This window comes from Urocampus carinirostris, chromosome 16 (assembly GCF_059441175.1).
Source record: "Urocampus carinirostris isolate Australia breed hairy pipefish chromosome 16, RoL_Ucar_1.0, whole genome shotgun sequence".
NCBI classification, from domain to species: domain Eukaryota; kingdom Metazoa; phylum Chordata; class Actinopteri; order Syngnathiformes; family Syngnathidae; genus Urocampus; species Urocampus carinirostris.
In genome coordinates this window covers 28,401,869-28,422,354 of record NC_142364.1, presented here as the reverse complement: position 1 = coordinate 28,422,354, position 20,486 = coordinate 28,401,869, and the positions used below count along the sequence as shown (strand labels likewise).

General features: G+C 40.1%; 1 protein-coding gene and 1 non-coding gene across 3 annotated transcripts; one reads left to right on the top strand and one right to left on the bottom strand.

The window, feature by feature from the left end:
- Positions 1 to 600: 600 nt before the first annotated feature.
- Positions 601 to 672, bottom strand: trnap-ugg (transfer RNA proline (anticodon UGG)). Its single transcript has one exon. It is a non-coding gene; the product is annotated as a tRNA-Pro (tRNA).
- A 1,792-nt stretch (positions 673 to 2,464) lies between these two features.
- Positions 2,465 to 20,036, top strand: fktn (fukutin). Of its 2 annotated transcripts, none has more exons than XM_088355335.1 (11): positions 2,465 to 2,520; positions 4,143 to 4,330; positions 7,302 to 7,361; positions 11,369 to 11,569; positions 11,633 to 11,782; positions 14,222 to 14,352; positions 14,412 to 14,544; positions 16,010 to 16,139; positions 18,591 to 18,724; positions 18,799 to 18,923; positions 18,989 to 20,036. In XM_088355335.1, exons 2-11 carry the CDS (start codon positions 4,229 to 4,231, stop codon positions 19,200 to 19,202), a joined length of 1,380 nt encoding a protein of 459 aa, XP_088211461.1. In that variant the 5' UTR covers positions 2,465 to 2,520; positions 4,143 to 4,228; the 3' UTR covers positions 19,203 to 20,036. The 2 variants fall into 2 exon arrangements, with proteins under 2 accessions (XP_088211461.1, XP_088211462.1); XM_088355336.1 differs by having other exon boundaries at positions 2,499 to 2,520; positions 11,636 to 11,782.
- Positions 20,037 to 20,486: the final 450 nt, after the last annotated feature.

Sequence of the window (20,486 nt, the reverse complement as noted above, 5' to 3'; positions counted from 1 at the left end):
CTCTGAGGTTGCAAATCTTATCTCAGGAGGCAGAGCATTCCACGGCACCAGGGCCCAAATAGAGAACGCTCTGGAGCCTAAAGATCTCTTTTTGGCTCGAGTCACAAGCAGACCAGCATTTTCCGAGCAGAGGATCCGAGCAGGAAAATAGGGGGAAATCAAATCAGAGAAATAAGAGTGGGCAAGTCTATGCAAACTATTCATGGTAGTAACAGAACCTTAAAGTCACATCTACAACAAACAGAAGCCAGTGCAAGTTAGCTAAAATTCGAGTGATACCAAAAAAATGGTCCTAGTCAAAAGGCTCCTTGCTGCATTTTGAACCAGCTGCAAACCTTGGGGCTCAAAAGACATAGACACATAGCAATACATTTCAGTAATTTAACTGAGAAGTAATAAACGCATTCATACACACACACACACCCACACACATATATCATATATTATATATTATATATTATATATTATATATTATATATTATATATTATATATTATATATTATATATTATATATTATATATTATATATTATATATGTGTGTTAAATAAATGTTGGGATCCATCACACCTTGACCATACACCACAAGGGCCACTCTAAGAAGGGCTTGTCTGGTATTTGAACCCAGGACCTCTCACACCCAAAGCGAGAATCATGCCACTAGACCAACAAGCCTTGTCTAAAAAAATGAGTTCTGTAAAAAATCTGTCTAAGAAACAAGGCTCCAAAATCAAGTAAAAGAACTTTAGGGATTCATCACGCCTTAACACATAAGTCTACATCACAAGAGTTACTCTCAGGAGGGCTTGTCTGGGAATTGAACCCAAGACCTCTCACACCCAAAGCGAGAATCATTCCACTAGACCAACAAACCATGTTTAAATAAAAAATAAGTTCTGGAAAAAAACTCTATGAAACAAGGCTCCAAAATCAGGGTAAAGAACTTTGGGATCCATCACGCCTTAACACATAAGTCAATACACCACAAGAGTTACTCTCAGGAGGGCTTGTCTGGGAATTGAACCCAGGACCTCTCACGAGATTTTGTGATGATCTGACCACTGACGTCACTGAAGGAGGACAAAATACACAGAGCAAGCGGTCCTGGCTGATGTCTATACCTGCTTGAGCTGGTTCCTGAGTATTGATGGACGCGGGATTGGTCACTAGTCTGTTACCCGTTGCCACAAGCGTTTCTAAGAGCAGAGGTCAAGTCAAGTCATGTTCATTTGTGTTGTAAAAACGCAACACTATCGCTATAGAGATGAGACTAATTCAAGCCTTAAAACATGAAAACTGATGCTAGGAATAAATCTTTAAAAATGTTCGAGGACAGTGCACCACGAGATTTTTAATGATAAGAAACACAGTTCTAGTGGAATTGACCTAGTGGATGTTAATGTATAATATATGATTTTTTTTTACTACTATATTTCATTACAGAGAGCGCCACCCATGTGTGCTGCTTTCATGTTTGTAAAAGGATATCATTTTACTCAATGAACCAGAAAGGTGTGGAGTAAGCGGGATCAATTTGAACCAGCTGCAGAGCTTTATAAATAGCTTAATAAATAATCAGAATTTGAACACATTTATCATGGTGGAGTACCCCATATATAATATCTTAAAATGATTTTCTTTGGAAACAGGCAAAGTTAGGGGATGCCTCTTAATTCAATCACCTGGGAACCTTGTTTGATTTTCTTGAAGTGTGTATTTTAATCTTTTTCGTTTTAAACTTTTCTTATAGAACATGGCATTATTATAAACAAAATTGACCTGAAACAAACTGCAATAAAAGGTTAACCATTTTCAAAGGAACAGAAAGTGCTGCATATATAGAGGGGAAAAAACACAAAATAAAGTAAATAGAAAAATAATGTTAATCACATGCTGGGCCTGAGTGGGCCAATTCTTTAACCTGGGAGATGTACAGTATACCCAAAGACGGCCCAGAAATGTGAATGAAACAGCAGCAAGCTCTTATTTTGCTTTTGGAGGGGAATACATTCAGGTATTAGTTTTTAAGTTAGCAGAAAACACTATCATATTTATTCAAAGAAAAAATATGTAAAGATTCTGATATAGATGAAAACATTTACCTACAGTATGTACAGTATCAGTAATATAAAATCAAAATAGCATTTGCCTTCCCAACATATTGTTGGGCTTTACACTAAACTCTTATAACTATTATGGAGTAGCTTCACTACACACATTTCAAGCACCGGTAGGCTACTTAAAACATAAAAAATCTTCCTGAGCAAAGCACTGGTCTCTGCAACTTTGTCGATGACAATGTCATTGTGTAGACATGAGAATCTCCTTTTCAGAGTACATCAGCATGAAGGCCTCCTAAGTTCCTGAGACGGTGAGCTTCTCGTCCTAGTTTTTACACATTTTAAAGCAGAGAAGCTCAGCTCACATGCAAACTGACTACAGGAAAGGGTCACCAGGAATTTTTTACTCCAGCCCAATGACATGGTAGACATCTGTGAGGAGATTCAATTGTGAGAGGACCAGGTAAACAGCAAATACTAAACAGACAGAATAATACAGTGATTGTTTATTTTCACTGTATGTCAGCCACTTGCGATTGATGCCTTTCTTCTTGTAGAATACTTAGTTATTGTGGGAAGTTTAGGGATATGCTACACTGCCGCTGTCTTCCTGCTCCATAGCCTCTCTCTAACATGTCTGTTAATTTCACGCATTCGGCTCTGTCTTCTTAACTCGTTTCTTTTTCTTTCCAAGGCTTTTTTGGCTTCACCTAGCACATTTCTGCGCTTCATCAAACCTAATTTGCTACGATGTTGGGGTTGCGCTGAATGTGGCCAAATAGCTGACTAGAGAATGAATGCACCTGTAATGTTAGATAGTTCAAGTGGCAGATACATGTTAAAATTATTTTTCTCATCCAGACAGCCCAAACCCGACTTTGACATGAGCCTTTGGGAAATCTGTTCTTCCTGATTAGTCACTCCAGCATTGATCACATGTTTAACTTAACACAAGGGGCAGATTGTTAAGCATATTATATAGCACATGCACAATGGGAATGTTTATCATGTTCAAAGATTAAAAAAAACAAAAATATTTGCCAAGATTTTGAAGAGTAGGTCTACATTTTTATATTTTTGTGGCTCAAGAATTGTGCTATACATAAGTGTTTCTCAACTTGTCAGACTTCGGGACGGACTTGCACCCCGATTACGAGCCATGACCAAAATAAGAACAATTCCACTACTCAAATGAATGAAAAGATTGTGTAGTTTAAAAATATGGTACAACATATTAGCCATTTTACAAAACAACAACCAAATGACGAACAAAACATATTGAATTTACTGTCATTTAAGCTTACTTCCTATATAAGCCAAGACCTGAAACTGCTTTAAAATAGCCACCTACAAAAAGGAAAATGAAATAAAATCAACAAAATCTCTGTAAAATGAGATGTGGTCCTTCTCAAACACAATCAGGACGGCGTCTATTGACTGAACAGTAAGAAGAGAGTATCACCAGCTAATGTAAAGGAGTGTAATTGACCCTCCATTTTTTTTCAAAGGTTCATCACCCACTGAAAATGGGTGTGTGACCCACTATTAGGTATCGACCCACCAGTAAAGAAACACAACTAAACTGATAGGGAGATGTATTTATCCATCATCGTCATTGTTTTGTATGAAAATTCCAGATTTAAGGTGGTAAAAACAGTAGAGATGATAGGAGTGATGCGTTGCTGAAAATCTTTTCAGAACTTTTTATAGTAGGACATGAGAAGAACATATGGTCAGTGGTTTCGATATCAGAGCTGCAGAATGAGCAGATGTTATTTTATTTTTGAAAACATGATCTTAATATTTATTTAGATGGATAAACATGATTCATAATTATAAGGTGGGTGTGTTTTTTTTTTAACAGAAAATATTAAAAGTAATGTATTATGACATCACTATTACGTGTGCTGTCCAGCTGTAAGAGAGATTGAGGTACGGGGAGGAAAAAAAGTTGTTGTTTTTTACGGAAAAGGCTCTTGCGAATTCTCAAATAAACGTATTTTGATTGTGCGTGGCACCCGTAGTTACTGGCCCAAAATGGTGGTATTTATGCGCATGCGTTAATCAAAACATGTATCGTCATAGATCGCGTCCGAAGAGTTGACTTTGTTGCGGTGCTCGCTACCAGCCCGGGCCGGAGATGGTGTCTGCTTGACGGATATGAAACGCGGATGCCTCGCGTAAACCGGACGGCGCTGCTTTGGCTGCTGGTCGCCAGCAGTTTCGTCTTCCTACTCTTTCAACTCCGTTACTACCGGAATTACGCTAGCGAGGTAATTCAGCATGTTGTTGTTGAGATTGTTTCAATATCTTTTGTGCATTATGTTTCATGGTCTCTATTAAATCTTGTAACGGGTTCTCCCAATATCCAATTGATACTGGTGTCCCAAAACATGTAATTTTAGCAGCTAATTACTCAATTATATTATATTTAAAAATAGACTGATCCTATTGGTTTGAGTGAGTGTACCCAGCCCTGATTTGGAAGGAAAAAATATTCTAAAGTGGCACTGGGAGTATGAAAATGCAATTATCCATCCATCTGCACCGCTTGTCCTCAGAGTCGCATGGATGCTGGAGCCCACCCCAGTCATCTTCGACCAGTGGGCAGGGGACAGACAACTCACTCGCTCATTCACACTTGGGGGCAATTTGAAGCGGGCAAATTAACCTGACATGCATGTTTTGGGGAATGTTGAAGGTAACTGGAGTGCCCGGAGGAAACCCACGCAGGTACGGGGAGAAAATGCAAACTCCACACGGGGAGGCTGCGGTAGCTGGACTTGAACCTTGAACCTCCGCACCGTGCGGCTGCAAGATAACCATGCACTCACTAAGCTGCCAAAAACTAAATTAATTCCTTGTAAATTAAGAAAATGGTCGACTATGACATTGTGGATTATCTTTGTTGGAGTGTGTGCATCTTTGTTGCATCGTTCTAAGTACCGCTCGCAACACAGCACAGACCCTGTCAACCTCAGACGATTGCTATTACCTCCTCTTTTTAACGCATTCAATGCCAGACATATTTCTTAAATTCGGACAATCCGCTAAATCCGACTCGCCTGCAACATCTGATTCCTTTTTGCGTACACTATGCTTCTCAGCGCTGCGCTTTCGACAGAACTTTTAAATTCAAACAACACCTTTGGTTGCGGCTGAACTGGATGAATAAGTTTTGAATACACTAAAACTTGTCTTTTAAAAAAAGTACAAATGAATTCAAAACAAACATGAATATTAATCCAGAATAAACATACTTAATAACAGTGTCTGAAACTCATGACAAAAAGTTACCGGGCACCAGGGCATTCAACTCTGAAAAGTTGCCTGCCCAGCCATAAAGTTACCTGCCCTGTTTTTTCGCAACTTGAAACTTAATAAGACAACTAATCGCAAAAGGAACAACATTGTTGCAAACTATTTAGCATTGATAATCAGAATATATAACAGAACAACACTTTAAAATTAAGTTTACTATAAATCTACTTTTAACATTCATTGCTTGTATATGACATCGCTGTTTTCCATCTGCCATCAGTATGTACCTGTATTTACTCATCTTCATTCATGCAATGTTTGCATTGCGTCGTCTGCTACAAGCCACGTGAACTCCTTTTTCCACGATGCTTTTAGTATACGTTTACATTTTGTAGCGTCATCAACTTTGTTAGCTTCTTTTGAAGATTTCTTCTGGGGCTGAGGTTTTGGCTTGATTCCTAACCACGTATCAATTTTCTTGTGTTCTTTGCCCGTGTACTTGGGTTGTTCAAATCTCACATTGTTTGTTTGATGTTATTGGTGTCAATGAATTTGTTCAAACTGGACGGATCTATTGACACTATCAAAGATGCTACATAACGAAATTGTGAATATGCTTGATTGCTGTTAAGATTGTCGAGAAGGGTTGTTAAAACTTCACATTGTTTGTTTGCTGTTATTAGTGTCAATAAATTTGTTCAAACTTTGGAAAATGATGTGCAAATGCACGACCTTATAACGCTCGGGAAAGTCTGGAAGCAAGAAGTTATTCGATGCAGGCTTCTGATTGGCTGCTGAGTATGCCAATTGCCAAACGAACCGAAGTTCCGAATTTTCCAAACGGAAACGAAACTAAAACGGAATAAAGCAAACATTTGATTTGTAAAAAAAAAAAGATTAAAAAAAAAAACAGATTTTTTTTTTTTTTTTTTCCCCGGGAAAGTTGTCGGCCACCCGGACGGAGACGTTTTGTAAGTTGTACGCCTGACGTAAAAGATGCACGCCCCAGGCAGACATCATTTCAGACACTGTTGATAAATAAAAACTTAAAAAACCTCGCTCCCCATAATTACATCTCCTTTCAAACTATACAAATTCAAAATATGGAAAACGCAAATATAAATACAATTTATGTTTTTCACTTTGGGATTTTCAAATCAAATTTATTTGTAAAGCAATTTTCTGGCAAAAAAATTGCCACTCAACGTGCTGTATAAAACATTTAGCATGCAACAAGACAGTAAAATCTCCACTAATATAAAAACATGTGGCTCCTCAAATTCTTCTTCAACTCTTCAACCTTTTGTATCTTCTGCGCTGCATCCAGGTTTTTGAGCTTACTCTGATGTTTTGTCTTGTAGTGCCGTTTTACGCATCCATATGAGTTGACATGTATGCTGTACTCTTCGGTCTGGATCATCATCATTAAAAGCATGGGCTCATCTGTAACTTGTCAATGGAGAAGTTTTCATATCGCGATGGACAAACAATTTAGAAGTGCCTACCTCACAACTAGCTTGCCGTAAAGGCTTTTTTAGGATTTGTGTAAACGTCTCCAGTAATATTTCTTCTTTTATGGGACCTTTCAATGTACGTGGTTTCTAAAGGGATTAAAGAACAATTCCATTAGCTTTAAACTTCTCTAATGGACGCAATGAAAACTTTTTTTGTGGGCTTTTGTTAAACTTCCTTGTCTTTTCACTTCGACTTTGTTTGCGTTCTTTCAGTTTCATTTTAGAATAAATTACCTTTCTCCAAAGTGAAGTCTGGTTGCCATCTCTCTGTTCAATGGGTTCAGTCTAAAGAAAGAATAAATAACTGAGTTTTCAGCAGCTAATATAGGGATATGTTTTCGAGACTGTGTACTTATCAACAACGGGGATGTTAAAAAAAAAATCAAGTTTAAAAGAAAAAAAACAACGAAAAAATGACTCAATTATGGAAATTCTGCAGGCTTGTTTTGATAATGTTATGTCCCCCCAGGCGGGCCCGCACTTTCTGACTCGCACCGCAGGCCGCATGACTGCCAGCGACCTCCGATGGGTGAGTCAAGATTGACAGGGGTTGTACAAGTGCTTAAAATCCTTAAATTCTTGAATTTTAATGTTTTTTGTTTTTAAGGTTTGAAAAGGACTTTTAATTTTGGGTGAAGTATTGTGTAAGTGCTTGAAATTGTTCCTATGTTTCTCAGCAGTCTGACTTGAAAAAACATAGATTACGGTATTAAAAGAGAAAAGAATCAAACTCTTAACAATGGGCAAGTCATCTCTCTCCAGTCATATGAAAGATAATTCATGGAGATAACTAGCTTAACAAAGATTGTTTTCTTTTTCTGCTGACCGTTTGCTATATGCTACACTAAACCTAATTAGAACTTAATATGAAATAACGAAATGTGTATTAGTGCAAGGATAACGTATCAATAATGGACATTTATTATAGGTCATGTAAAAAAAACAAATTAAGGTAGAATTACCAGCTCAGTAGCCTAGATGGTAGTGTGCCCGCTTTGAGACTGGGAGGTCGCTGGTTCGCGCCTCGACCGAGACATACCTAATTGGTATAATGGCGGCGCCCTCTGGCTGCGGCTGCATCGACTCGCTACAACGGGTCAGGTGTATCGACATTTCGTTCTGTGTACCAGGGATGTGATTTTTCCGCTAATTCGCGGAATTCCGCTTTTTTTATCTCCAAAAATAAAATTTTAAAATTTCCGGTGTTTTAATTGGTAAAAAAAAACGATTTCGTCTCGACAGCATGCCATTTGAGTGTTTCCGTAACTGAAATGAAACGTACTTGCGATTGGTTGAAGTCTCGTGTTGACCAATAAACGCGCTTGTTATAGGAGTGTGCCATTGTTCATTTCTCACACGTTTTTGCCGGGTGTTTAAAGAAAGATGTCCGTGATCGAACGCAAAGATGCTCCGCGAGCTAAAGAAATTGATAAGATTGTAAAAAACAAGTTTCGATGGGACTGGTTGGAGAAGGAATTATCTACGAATGTTGGAAAGAAGACTGTGACGAATTTGTTCAATGACTTTATTCGGAAGATCGATCGTGCCGGGAAAGCACTTTGCATTTGGTGTCATGATACCATCGACTATGGTGGGAGAGGTTTCAAAGCTCTTGAAAGTCACGCAAAGAGCAAAAAACACGTGAAAGAACTCCAGTCAAGAACGACAAATTATTCCATCGCTGGAAGTTTCGGTGCCCAAACGAAAACTCCAAAACTTTACGGCCTCCATCCCTTATTGACATCACAATCGGAAGCGGTAATAAAGAGACGTGATCCACCCCAACAACCTGTACCAGTTGCTGATAGAGTCGTGAATTTTGAGGTAGGTGGTAAACTTTTCAAATTTATTTGACAGTTTTCCCATTTTTTTCGAAAATATTATAACGTAATAAAAATGGCCATAAATATTTAACAATTACAATAATAGATTTTCATGTGTACATTACACCAACACTTTACTGTAGGGCCTATACTTATTGTACTTTTTACTGCCCTGGTCCTACCTGGTTTCCCCCCCCCCCAGCTTACAATCACCCCCACCCCCCCCCCCCCCCCCCCGCTAATTTTCAGATAATTTCACTTTGGTCAAATCACATCCCTGTGTGTACATTGTTACAAAGAATGACAATACAAAGGAAATTATTATTATTATTATTATTAATTATTTCCCAGTGGTAATTTGTAATGGGAAAAACTTCCCACAACTAAAATTTCGGGTTACATGTTACCAATATGGGAACACATATTTACACACAAATTATTCAGATTCCCAAATGTATTTACTCAAGATCCAGGGTTTGTACGGGCAGTTGAAATTCTTAAAAATGCTTGAATTTTAATGTTCTGTCTTTAAAGATTGAAAAGTGCTTGTATTCTGGGTGAAGTGCTTGTAAATGTTTAGATTTGTTGCCATGTTTCTCAAGTCTGCTTAGAAATTATCCAGTCACTGCTTTTTGGTGGCTTTTCTTTGCCATTGCATGTCCTCTACACTTGTGATTAACGGCAGCTGGCATTAGTATGAATGGCATTGTCCTGTGAAGCATTTTTGCCCCCTACAGGTCACACCCAAGAGGACACGTGCAGGCTTCACTTAAACAGGGCACTATGAAATATGTATTAGTGTAAGGATTATGCATCAATTATGGACATTATGGGACAAATTTAAGTTTGCGTTTCCCAGTAGTAAATTTGAATGCAACAATTTTACTGCAATTGAGAATGCATGCTACACATTTTTGTAAATTTTACCTTGTATCTGTATGGGGAGAGCTTTGTCTCAAAAATATTTACAGACACTGCCCTATTTACTGACGATCGTTCGTAAGTTGAATTTGTTCGATGTTGCTTCAGTGCTATATTTTATATGAAATGAATAATTAGGGTTGTATAGGTAACCTGTATTGTTTCATACCACAAAATAAACATTTGATAAAATAATATGCTCGATAAAGATGAGCTTCAAGAGTTAGGCGACTTCCTCCTCCATGGTAGGAAGTGGCCGAAAAAAGCAATCCAACTTCTTCCTCAACCGCATTAAGCTTTCTTATTCCACTTTCATTTCAAAAGAAACTGCTCACCTCTTCTTTACACTTTACACCAACCATATTGAATGGATTCACGAGATATTAAACAATAAAAGTTCTTAGCGTGCTGGAGATGGAATAGACATAATATAGACAGTATAAAATGTTAACACAAGAACTAGGAAGAGAAAGCAGATTTTTTTTTTTCCGGGGTGGATGCTGTGTGAGCTCTCACAGCGCCACACGCCAGTAGCGGCGGAAAGAAGCACTACAGTAATGTCCTGTATTCGGAAAAAGGTACACACAATACAAAATCTAACTCACAGCAATGTCGGATATTTTTCGACATGTCGAAAAAAATTGTCATATCTACCGTTTTTCGTAACTTGAATGGTCGTAAGTAGGGGATCTGAACAATATGTGTGTACAGACACACATATTGTTCAGATCCACAAATATGTTTTGTGATTCGCTCAAGATCTAAAAATCTTATGTCTTTATAAATGCACACTTAAGAATAAAAGTTTCAGATATTTGTGGATCTACAAAATACATGATTCCCGACTGATTTCTTCTTGATATGAGTTTGGTTAAAAGGGCAGTCTGTTCAACATAGCTCAAAATAGTTCACCATGTCAAGAATATTTACACAGATGTTAACCATACCCCATCTTTGAAATGTTCATTACAAAAAGTAAAATGCATGGCATCGCGGGGAAACTCTCTATTTAAGTTATGTCAAATATAAGGTCGGGAGAGCTGGATCAGGCCCGCGAAACAATGCCCCGAGAAGCACAAGAAAAAAATACAAATAGAACACAGAAAAGCAGTTAAATGAATGTTATTGATGTTGACTATGCAAAAACACAACAAAATTGGTGGGCTTCTCCTTTCAGAGTAAGAAAGTAATTTAGAGAGTGGCTGGCTAAGCCAAGTCTCTATGATGATTTAAAATACAACTCTTCCAAATGTAGCAGTTTCCTACAAGCTGGCGCTCCAGGTCATCCATTTCATGGGTAATGGATCTGGCTTGGTGATCTGGCATGGGGTAGCTTGTGAGGGTTGTTACGTAGCTTTTCCATAGCAGCAGGCCGGACCATGCTATTACCTTCTCTCTTGACGCCACCTCTGTCGCTTCCTGAACCCGATACTAATCAACGGAGCACTAAATGAGAAAACCAGTAACTGTAACTAATAATCGATCACCATTTCTTTGTGGTCTTCTGATTTTCCTCTGAGTACGATTCAACTGATGGGTTTGTTTTTTCTTCAATGTAACGAGCCGCTAAAAGCTAGCTGTCGCCCTTTTGTGCCTGTCCCGCTGTTTGACTGCCAGCATACACCAGCTTATCACAGTTGCCCACACAGTCACGGCCACCCAAAACTCAAAACCCTCCCTAACCTTCCCCGCCTGACAGCATTTACATTCTGCCGTCTGCTCAAAACATAATGCATGATACCTTTATCAATGACTTTTCAATTTTGAATCCATAATTTGTTGTGTTTCCTAGCAAACTGTGAAGACGTTCCTTCACTTGTCGCGGCGTTTCCGCCTGCCGTTGTTCCTGGCCGACCCCTTCGTGCTCAAGCGCCTGACGCAGGATGCGCTGCTGGAACGCGATAGATCGCTGCATAAGGCGCACTGCAGCTTCCTGTGCGGCGGTCGAGCGCTAGCGTCCTTCGGCCTGTTGACCAACACGGGGACCAATGATGTAAGTGGTTGCGCCCGCTCCCCCCAACTGGACCGCTCGATTTCTCAAAGTTTGTTTCCTTAGCAGGCTTCCTTTTTAATGGCCGCTGAGGAGAAAGGGTTTCAGCTTCTGCAAGTGCGAGGAAAAGATCCTCGATTGGCCAGCTTGGATCTCCGGTCGGGAGAAGATATCCCCCTGCATCTTCTTCTCCGCCTTCATGGCTATGTCATTCAGGTGGGTGGGATAAGATTAAGTCCAGTCACATTTATTAGTATAGCCCTTAATCACAAGATGTCTCAAAGGACTGCACAGGTTACAAATACACCATCCCTTGATAAGATATTTTCGATGATGTAAGACTGGTTTGAATTGAGCGACATCTAGACACGTGATGGTTAATCAATGTCTTTTTTTTCCGTTTTGCACTGCCAATTTTCTTTCTTGTTAGAAGTAAAAGGAAACAAGGCCTTCCAAAAAGTTTTTAGTTTTCGAAGTTATCTTGCAGCCATTCATTCATCAGATGATTTAGGGCAGACCATGCAATAAGCTGTCTATCCGAGATATATACCCTATATGTCATGGGTCAGGAATCGTTTCTGACCTAAAGAGTCATAATAGCAAAATATTTTGACTGAGAGCCATACCATCAATTTCAGCACAACTGCCAAATGGCTCTCCCCACAAAATTTCATTTTTTTAGCGCATTTTATTTCACTGTTTGATGTTGGAGGATTTGATGACATTTATGAAATAAGAATAATGCCAGAGCTTGTGTCCCATATTTAACAAATACACCACTTTAAAACTGTCTCCCACCCACAATTACTTGGGTGGGAGACAAGTGGGAGGCTCATTTTGACTTTTTTTTCCATAAATAATGGTTTCAAAGCAAGGTACAAGCAGAGTCATTTTGTAAAAAGAAAAGTCAAATGTCACAAAATGCTGCAAACAAGAATACTGACTTATTTACCTTCGGTGCAGATGGTGCTGGGAAGCCAGAAGTGTGCTGTGTGCATAGCGCTGCCCACCCCTACCGCTCTCTCAGTCAAATTGCTCTGAGTGCTTGGCTGGAGTTTCTGGCTTATTAATTGTTCTGAGGGGTTTTATCTTTTTATCATATCTGTTTAGCATAAGCATTAAAAGGAATATGCTCATACGGCAGTTGTCCCACAGCGGCAGTCATATTTCGAGCGCTGTCTAAGCCAAGAGTTGTGACCTTTTTGTCTGTTCCATTCTTTTGCAATTGTCTGAAAGTGCTGGGCCCGAGCATCTGCGTAATGTCTTTCTGTGGATTTACTAACAATTGGAGCAAAAGAGCGCAGACACCAGTCATTATCTGTCGTTTCCAAAAGGGGTCCAGTGATCTCCGGTGAATGCAACATAATGTACCTTGTGCAGTGCATGTCACTTTCACCTTGTCCATATTCCCTTCCGGCAATGTTTTAAAGCAGAACTGTCCGCCTGAAAGTTTGCCTTTTTTCTTTTCCATTTCTAGCTCATACTAAAGCCTCATTAGCCTCAGGAAACAGAATTGACTTTTCTTCGTTTGATAGAACAATGGGGCTTTGTTCTTCATTTGATAAAGCAGCGCAGCTTAAAACCACGTTGCCCAGACCGAATTTCTAATCGATGCATCAGTACATTTCAATTAAAGATTATAACGCAAATTGTTAACGTAACATTTTTCCCCATCCCTAATATATATATTAGGTGGCACGGAAGTTAAGTGTTCAGCGCTAAGTGGTCCGTGGGACAATTCCGAGTTCCTGGGTTAGAACCCAGCTACCAGCCTTCCTGTGCAGAGTTTTCATGTTCTCCCCATGCTTGTGTGGGTTTCCTCCAAGCACTCCAGTTTCCTCCCATATTCTAGAAACATGCATGTCAAGTTCATTGGCCGTTCCAAATTGTTCCTAGGTATGAGTAATCGTATGAATGGTTGTCTGTCTCTGTGTGCCCCGCAAGTGGCTGGCAACCATTTCAGGGTGTCCCTTACCCATGAAGTATCATATAAATGTGTATTTTTTAGAAATATCTTCCTTCTACATGTACCAGAAAACTAAAAACCTCATGGCTGGGCAATTAAATGAGGAGGAAATAGTTTGGTTCAGTCTCTGGTACCATCATAGTGCTTGTCTTTTTAGCACTCGTTTTCTGTGACAAGGCACACTACAGCATCATTTAGTGTTACAGTGTCCCATCCATCCATTTTCTGCGCCCCTTATTCTCACTATGGCTATGGGGTGCTGGAGCCCATCCCAGCTGATTTTGTGCAGTGGGCAGGGGACACCCTAAACTGGTTGCCAGCAAGGGACAATTTGAACAGGCCAATTAACCTGACATGCATGTTTTTGGAATGTGGGAGGAAACCCACGCAGGCACGGGGAGTACATGCAAACTTCGCACGCGACGCACTACAAAGTGTTCCCTTTAGGCATAATTCGCTCAGTTTTTCAGAATCTACAGTTTGATCATTTGTAACTAGTGACACCTGACTTAAATTGTACAATAAAGTTGCGGGTTTTTTTTTTAAGTTCGATCACCTAAAATTGGGACATTTGGGGTTCATGAACGGTCCCTACCGAAGATTACGTTTTGTCAGCTTTCAGAATACTGCAAGTCATTCCAAAAGTTACTTACTGTAAGTTAGTAACCAATGGGTTTCTTGCTTTTTAGGTCGTGTTTCTATATGAGCGCAGCGGCGGATACTTGTGGCATGGACCGCTGCGCCTCAAATCTAATGCAGATCGTGGTTTTGCACCCTTCTCGCAGTTGGACTACGGACGCCACGCTGGAGCATATGAAAGGTGATGAATTTTGAGCATCAAGCTGGTGTAGTCATTTACATCTGCTGCACCCACCATAGGCTGCGCTTGATATTGACTGTGGTGGACGGCCTGGACATCGCCGTCCCTCACAACATATCCAGCTTTCTAGCTCAGCATCGGAGTGCTCGGTTCTTGGAGTGCCGCTACGAGGAGGCGCGACGCTTCCTGCAGGTCTGAACTTTATGGTGTATCACGTGATGCCAAGAGCAGTGTTGGAGGCATTACTGGAAAACAGTAATTATTTACAGTACTTCTTACACCATTTAAAAAGGCATTATGTTGCTCCCAAATTTTACTGACACCGAAAAGTAGGGTCACTCTAAAAGTTTATCTGGTTACAAATTAATCACATGGAAACCCAACCCCTACATAGTAACCAAATTCAAGATTGCATTTAATTTCGTTGTGACGTTGAGGCGACATGCTTGTAACCACTTTGACTTTTGAATATGGCTCAAGACCATATTTTGTTGTGCGATGTCTTCTTGATCTGACCGCGAACTTGTAGAACTTTTGTCTAGCAGAAGGTGCGCCATGGCATTTTTATTTTAAAAAAATATCATACACAGGCCATTTTACTTGTCTTACATATTTGCAAGTGAATAGCATACTGTACATTTGAATGTATTTTTAATATCTATTTGGAAAACACGTGGACTTTATATTGTTTTATATTATATGTTGTTTTGTTCCCAAAATGTCAATGTTTGAGTTAACAGTGGGACATTATACAAGGTTTTGTTTTTGTAAATCTGATTAATCGATGAATCAAAATAAAATGATCACCCGATTCATCAATCATCAAAATAATCATTAGCTGCAGCCTTACTTCGAACCACTCAACGATCTCGATTTCTGGATATTGTCCGAAAAATTCCCCTTTTGTTCTCCAGGCATGTTGTATTGCAAACATAGATTTACAAATAAAAAAAATCAGAACACATTTACTGTGAATTCTGTGCTTGCATATGCCCCGGTGATTTCCAGTTGGTTTGTTGTTCCTGTGTAAGCCCTTCTCATGCTCCGTCGACTAATCGCTATTCGCTGTGATGACACACAACCAAATATGTGCATATAAGCTGACCCCCTGATTTCAATATTTTATTTTATAGTTGTAAATTTGGGGTGAATGCAAGTATATTTGGTAGGGAGAATATCTCCATGAGGAGAAATTCATGGTCCTTGTACTCTGTGCTTGAGACGGCGCTGCCGTAACTGTCTTCTGTTTTTTTTAAGGAAATATAAACATGCCCACCCTTTAGAGAATGTTGCTGGCAGATTGAGGTTTGTACTGTATGTGATAACTTGACTGATGCGGAGGTATTGAGCATTCAGAGGACTACATCATTTATGGTGCAATAATAGTCTGTGGTTTGCAATTATCTGTGGTCTGTACAGCCCTTTGATAATCTTTGTGATCAAGGGCTATACAAATAAACATGGCTTGACTTGACATGATCTGCATTTAAAGAGAAGCACAACACCAAACCATGTAGTATTGACAATAGAGGTACAAAAGTTCACTATTAACGCATTACAGTGCTTGTTACAGGGAAAAATAATTGCGTTCCAGGAAAGTGTTTCTTTGTAACGTGTTTGTCCCAACACTAGTCGACTGATGTTTGTGTGTCCGCAGCTCTATCCTGACGACTCGTTTCCTGAGGCACTGGATTTCCGTAGCAAAGCCAAGGCTTTGCTTCAAGTAGCTGCCAAAACCTTAGCACGTCTTCACATCCCATTCTGGATCAGCAGCGGAACTTGCCTAGGTACCACCTGCAACATTACATGATTATTAAATGTTTTCTCTACTTAGTATGTGTTAGTAATGCCCTACGAAGTTCAACGGATATTTGCCCGAACGTATCCACAATTATCCAAAATTCCGTCAGGTAGCCCTTTGCTAATATACCGGGATCAATCGACGTTTGGGTGAGCAATTTAGTCTCACTGTTGCATTTATTACGATACAAATTCCTTGTAAGGCGTCATGTTTGTGCTCTCACTTTCCAACGTCAAGGCAGCAGTAATGACACAATTCAGGGTTGGCGGGCGCAAGTATAAAAATTCTAAATTCCGTAGAAAACCTTAAGCCACGCACATACCTCGCGTCGACCGCGTGCAGCGCCATTGGCGATGTTCATTTTGCTTTTTGCGTCAAGTATATGGGCCTGGGGCACTTAAGAGGAAAATGGCGCAACACCAATAGAATTGAGTATCGAACATGTTTGATGAGTTTGGCGCTCAGTCGCCGTATTCCTCAGCGCGCAGGGTACGGAGGAAAACGGTGAGCTGCTCTTTCTCGCATGCGCTTCAAATTCAAAACACCACGGTGATTTTTTTTTTGGGTTTGAACAAATTTATTGACACTAAGAACAGAAAACAATCATGACAATCTCAACAGCAATTAAGCACATTCACAATATTATATTCCAATATTACGTTTTTAACAGCAAACACAAAGTGAGGTTTGAACAAACCTTCTCGAAAATCAAACATATTCACAATTTCATTATATAACATCTTTGTTAGTGTCAATAGATCCGTCCAGGCCAAAGTCGATTGTCCTCGGTCTGAACAAATCCACCGACACCAACAGCAGCAAAACACATCCATCAAGCATATTCACATTTTTTTTATATTTGACAATATGACGTGACGATATGACGTTTTAACATTTTTTCCTGACATTTTCAACATCAATTAAACAATTTCAGAGTTATTTTCTTTTAACAGTAGTAAACCAACGTGTAAAAGGCAATACTATTGTGCAAGGGCATAGCTCTGCCATCCCACCCTCCCAAGCAGCATTTTTCCAGTCCTCTGTGTGGGTCCTTTCCCTTCTGCGTGGGTCCTCTCCCTTCTGGGTTCCACAACCCAGGCCGTTGCTGCCGGGACTCCCACAGTGTAGCTCCGGCTCCCCCCTCCGGGTGGGTACAGACGAGTCTTCTTTATGGCTGCGTCCTAGGCCCGCCGCTCGCAGATTGTATGGTATCTGCAGCCATTTGGAGCACAGCCACGGGGGGGATCTGCCTGCACCTCCATACCAGCAGGTTTCTGGAGGTCCAGATGGCGTCCTTGATGGCGGCGAGAGTGAGCCAGTCCCTGGCAAAGTCGTTCCGATGCCTCCTCGACCGACTCACCCCGTAAAGCACGTACTGTGCATCAGGGACCTCTCCTGCTGGCAAGTCCGGGAACTTTCCTAGTTGTTCGGCCATTGTCCACAAGACCTTGGCAGCGCTGCACTCACAAAAAAGGTGCCTCACCGACTCCTGGGCGCCACAGCCAGGTCGAGGGCACGTCGAAGTCGCTGACATTCCTCGGTGGTGCATTACAGCTCTGACTGGGAGAACTTCATGAGCCACCATCCATGACAAGTCTCGTAGTCTGTTTGGGAGGGCAGGATGATTGACGTTGCTCCAAACCGTTGTGGATTCGCCAAACGCAAGCCCCCGCACAGGGCTTACTGTAGCTCGCTCTTGCACAATAGCAATAAGGGCCCTGTGGTTTTGTAAAGTGTGACATTCTTGTGTTTCCAAATCAAACTTCTTCAAAAAATCCCGGATAAAGAGATGTGTTGGTGGCAAGTTAAACGAAACTGGAATCAAACGATTGTCTGGTACAAGCTTTAGCTTCCGCAAATATGAGCCCATCCAAAAACGGGTCATTGCTTGACTTTTCGGGTTGTTGGGTGGGCCCACAGCGTTTTGGAAGTGGAGAGAGACATATTTGCTTCCCAGGAAAATGTCTGAAATAATTTCAAAGGCCCTTCAGGGTGGATAAAAAAGTTGATTTTGCCAACATTGTTATAATCATTTGTAACAAGTAAAACCGGAGGTTTGACAGTACTTTCTTCAATATTTACTACACACCTACGTTATTTTAACTTTTTCACCTAAAAGTATTTATACATCTGAATTAAACAGCAGTAGAAGTTATCTATCAAAAACGCTACACTTCTTCTCTTTCTGTATATTGGGAGTCATTGTCAGGGGGTTTGTTTCCTTTAATCGCTGTGGAAATATGAGAATCAAATGCAATTTAGACCCTTAGCGGCGACCACCAATGACAATTAAAAAATTTTTTAAAAGATGATTTCTCGTGTCTGTTACAATCTCACACTATTCTGTACAGTATGGTTGCCCTGGCACTGTCGTCAAGAAGTATAGGACTCTTATTTTACGCGATACAGCCCTCATCCGCATTTTCTTTCGGTGCAGGCTGGTTTCGGCAATGTAGCATCATAACTTATACCGGTGATGTGGACATTGGGATTTCCATCAGTGACTTCCGCCCTGATATCATTGAGGCCTTTCTAAATGCAGGACTCTCCCTTAAACATAAGTTTGGGAAGGTAATTATTGTCATCTTTAATTTGACAGATGAGTTAGATTGTCTGACAGTAGGGGTATTATTTTTGATGGATAGGTGGAAGACAGTCTGGAGTTGTCCTTTATGAGGGAAGGCGTCAAGCTGGACATCTTCTTTTTCTACCAGGAGGGCAACCTAAGGTGGAATGGAGGCACGCAGGCCAAGAGTGGAAGGAAGTTCAAGTAAGAGAACCAATGATAAAGTTTGCACTGTTGTGTCCTATCTGTCCTACGTGTGTGGTGTGCAGGTACATGTTCCCTGAATTTGCTTTGTGCTGGGCTGAGCTGGCAGAGATCCGGGTGAGAGTCCCGTGTGAGACGCTTGACTACATAACTGCAAATTACGGTGCTACGTGGAACGTCCCACAGAGGACATGGGACTGGAAGTCTTCACCCAGCAACGTCCAAGAAAACGGGATTTGGCCTCCTGCACAGTGGAAGGAGCTTATTCAAGTTTATTGATGTTCACTCAACTCAGAAAGGTTATATATAATATATATTCTTATTTATTTTTTCTTGACATAACTGCAGTGAGGTGCTTTGAGGCACTGTGTTTAATGAGGCACAGTCAGAATTACAAACAAATGAACCTACATCTTATTCAGCATTTGATTAGAAGAGCAGGAAAGCAATGTATAAATGAGCATTAAAAAACATTTTTATTGTGTAACTCGTAAATTGAATGCGCTAATGCTATTCTTTGGTGCATAGTGTGCGCCAAATCCCAAATCTTGGTTACACTTTACATCCACCATCAGGTAAAAGTATCATGTGCCTCACTCTGCATCTGCAGACGCTCAGCACAGTAATAACACTAATTGTATTAATAATATTCATAATGTGAAAAGTCAACAATTTTGAAAGCCAGAAAATGTGCAGATGAATGAGAGAGAACTTTGACACTGAATAAATATAACCATTTACTATATCTTTAATTTTATATGTCCATGCTCACAGGTGAGACACTACCTCACCTACCTCTCCTAACTGTATGTCACTGTAAAACGTCTGGATTTAGTTCAACAATAGGGCTGCATTGTAGGAATATTTTACTGTTTAATGTCGTTTTTTTAGCTTGTTTAAATGAAAAAAAAATGTATTAATGTAAAAGGTCAAAGAATTTCTTTAAATGGAAATTACTTAACACTGTTATCAGTCTTTTGTTCATTTCTCATCAGTCGTATAACTAACTTTATGAAAAAGGGGGGAGGGATCCTTATAAACTTGTTTTGCATCTTTGTCAGTTAACGTAAAATGTATGTTGGTGTGATTAAACACATTTCGTTACGGATATCACCTAATCTCTGTTGCTTTTTAAAGAAATTTTAAGTTCTCGCTGGGCCATTTTTCTCAACACTGCACAGAGAGATCTACAAAAATTGAGAAACCTGATTCAGCGAAAACATTCTTATTGAGAAAATGTACATTTGCCCATCTTAGCAGTCAGATTTAAAAAGTTGGTTTCGATCAATGCCTGGTTTATTCCTGGACGCTGGCTATTTCAGCTGAAAATGAAAATCTCCATTCTGATCCCTGTATATATCTCCCCAGGCAGTTTCGATAACCATGGAAATCCTGCGTAACGAGCATTTGTTTCACAATGTGTGCAGTAGTCTCCAACATGGTTTTAATGGCCAATGACAGCCATTGTTCTAAACACTGCATGTTGAATATTAGTGTTTGTAGAATATAAAATAGGAAACAAAACCCATCTGCTTTTATCTATTTCTGGGGATGGCCATTTTC

What these genes read in the sequence shown, in the direction of transcription:
- fktn (XM_088355335.1), top strand. Translation starts at nt 4,229, where the DNA reads ATGCCTCGCGTAAACCGGACGGCGCTGCTTTGGCTGCTGGTCGCCAGC. An exon ending in AGGCGCGACGCTTCCTGCAG is followed by an intron (nt 14,545 to 16,009) that starts GTCTGAACTTTA and finishes GTGTGTCCGCAG; the next exon opens with CTCTATCCTGACGACTCGTT. An exon ending in AAGAGTGGAAGGAAGTTCAA is followed by an intron (nt 18,924 to 18,988) that starts GTAAGAGAACCA and finishes TGTGGTGTGCAG; the next exon opens with GTACATGTTCCCTGAATTTG.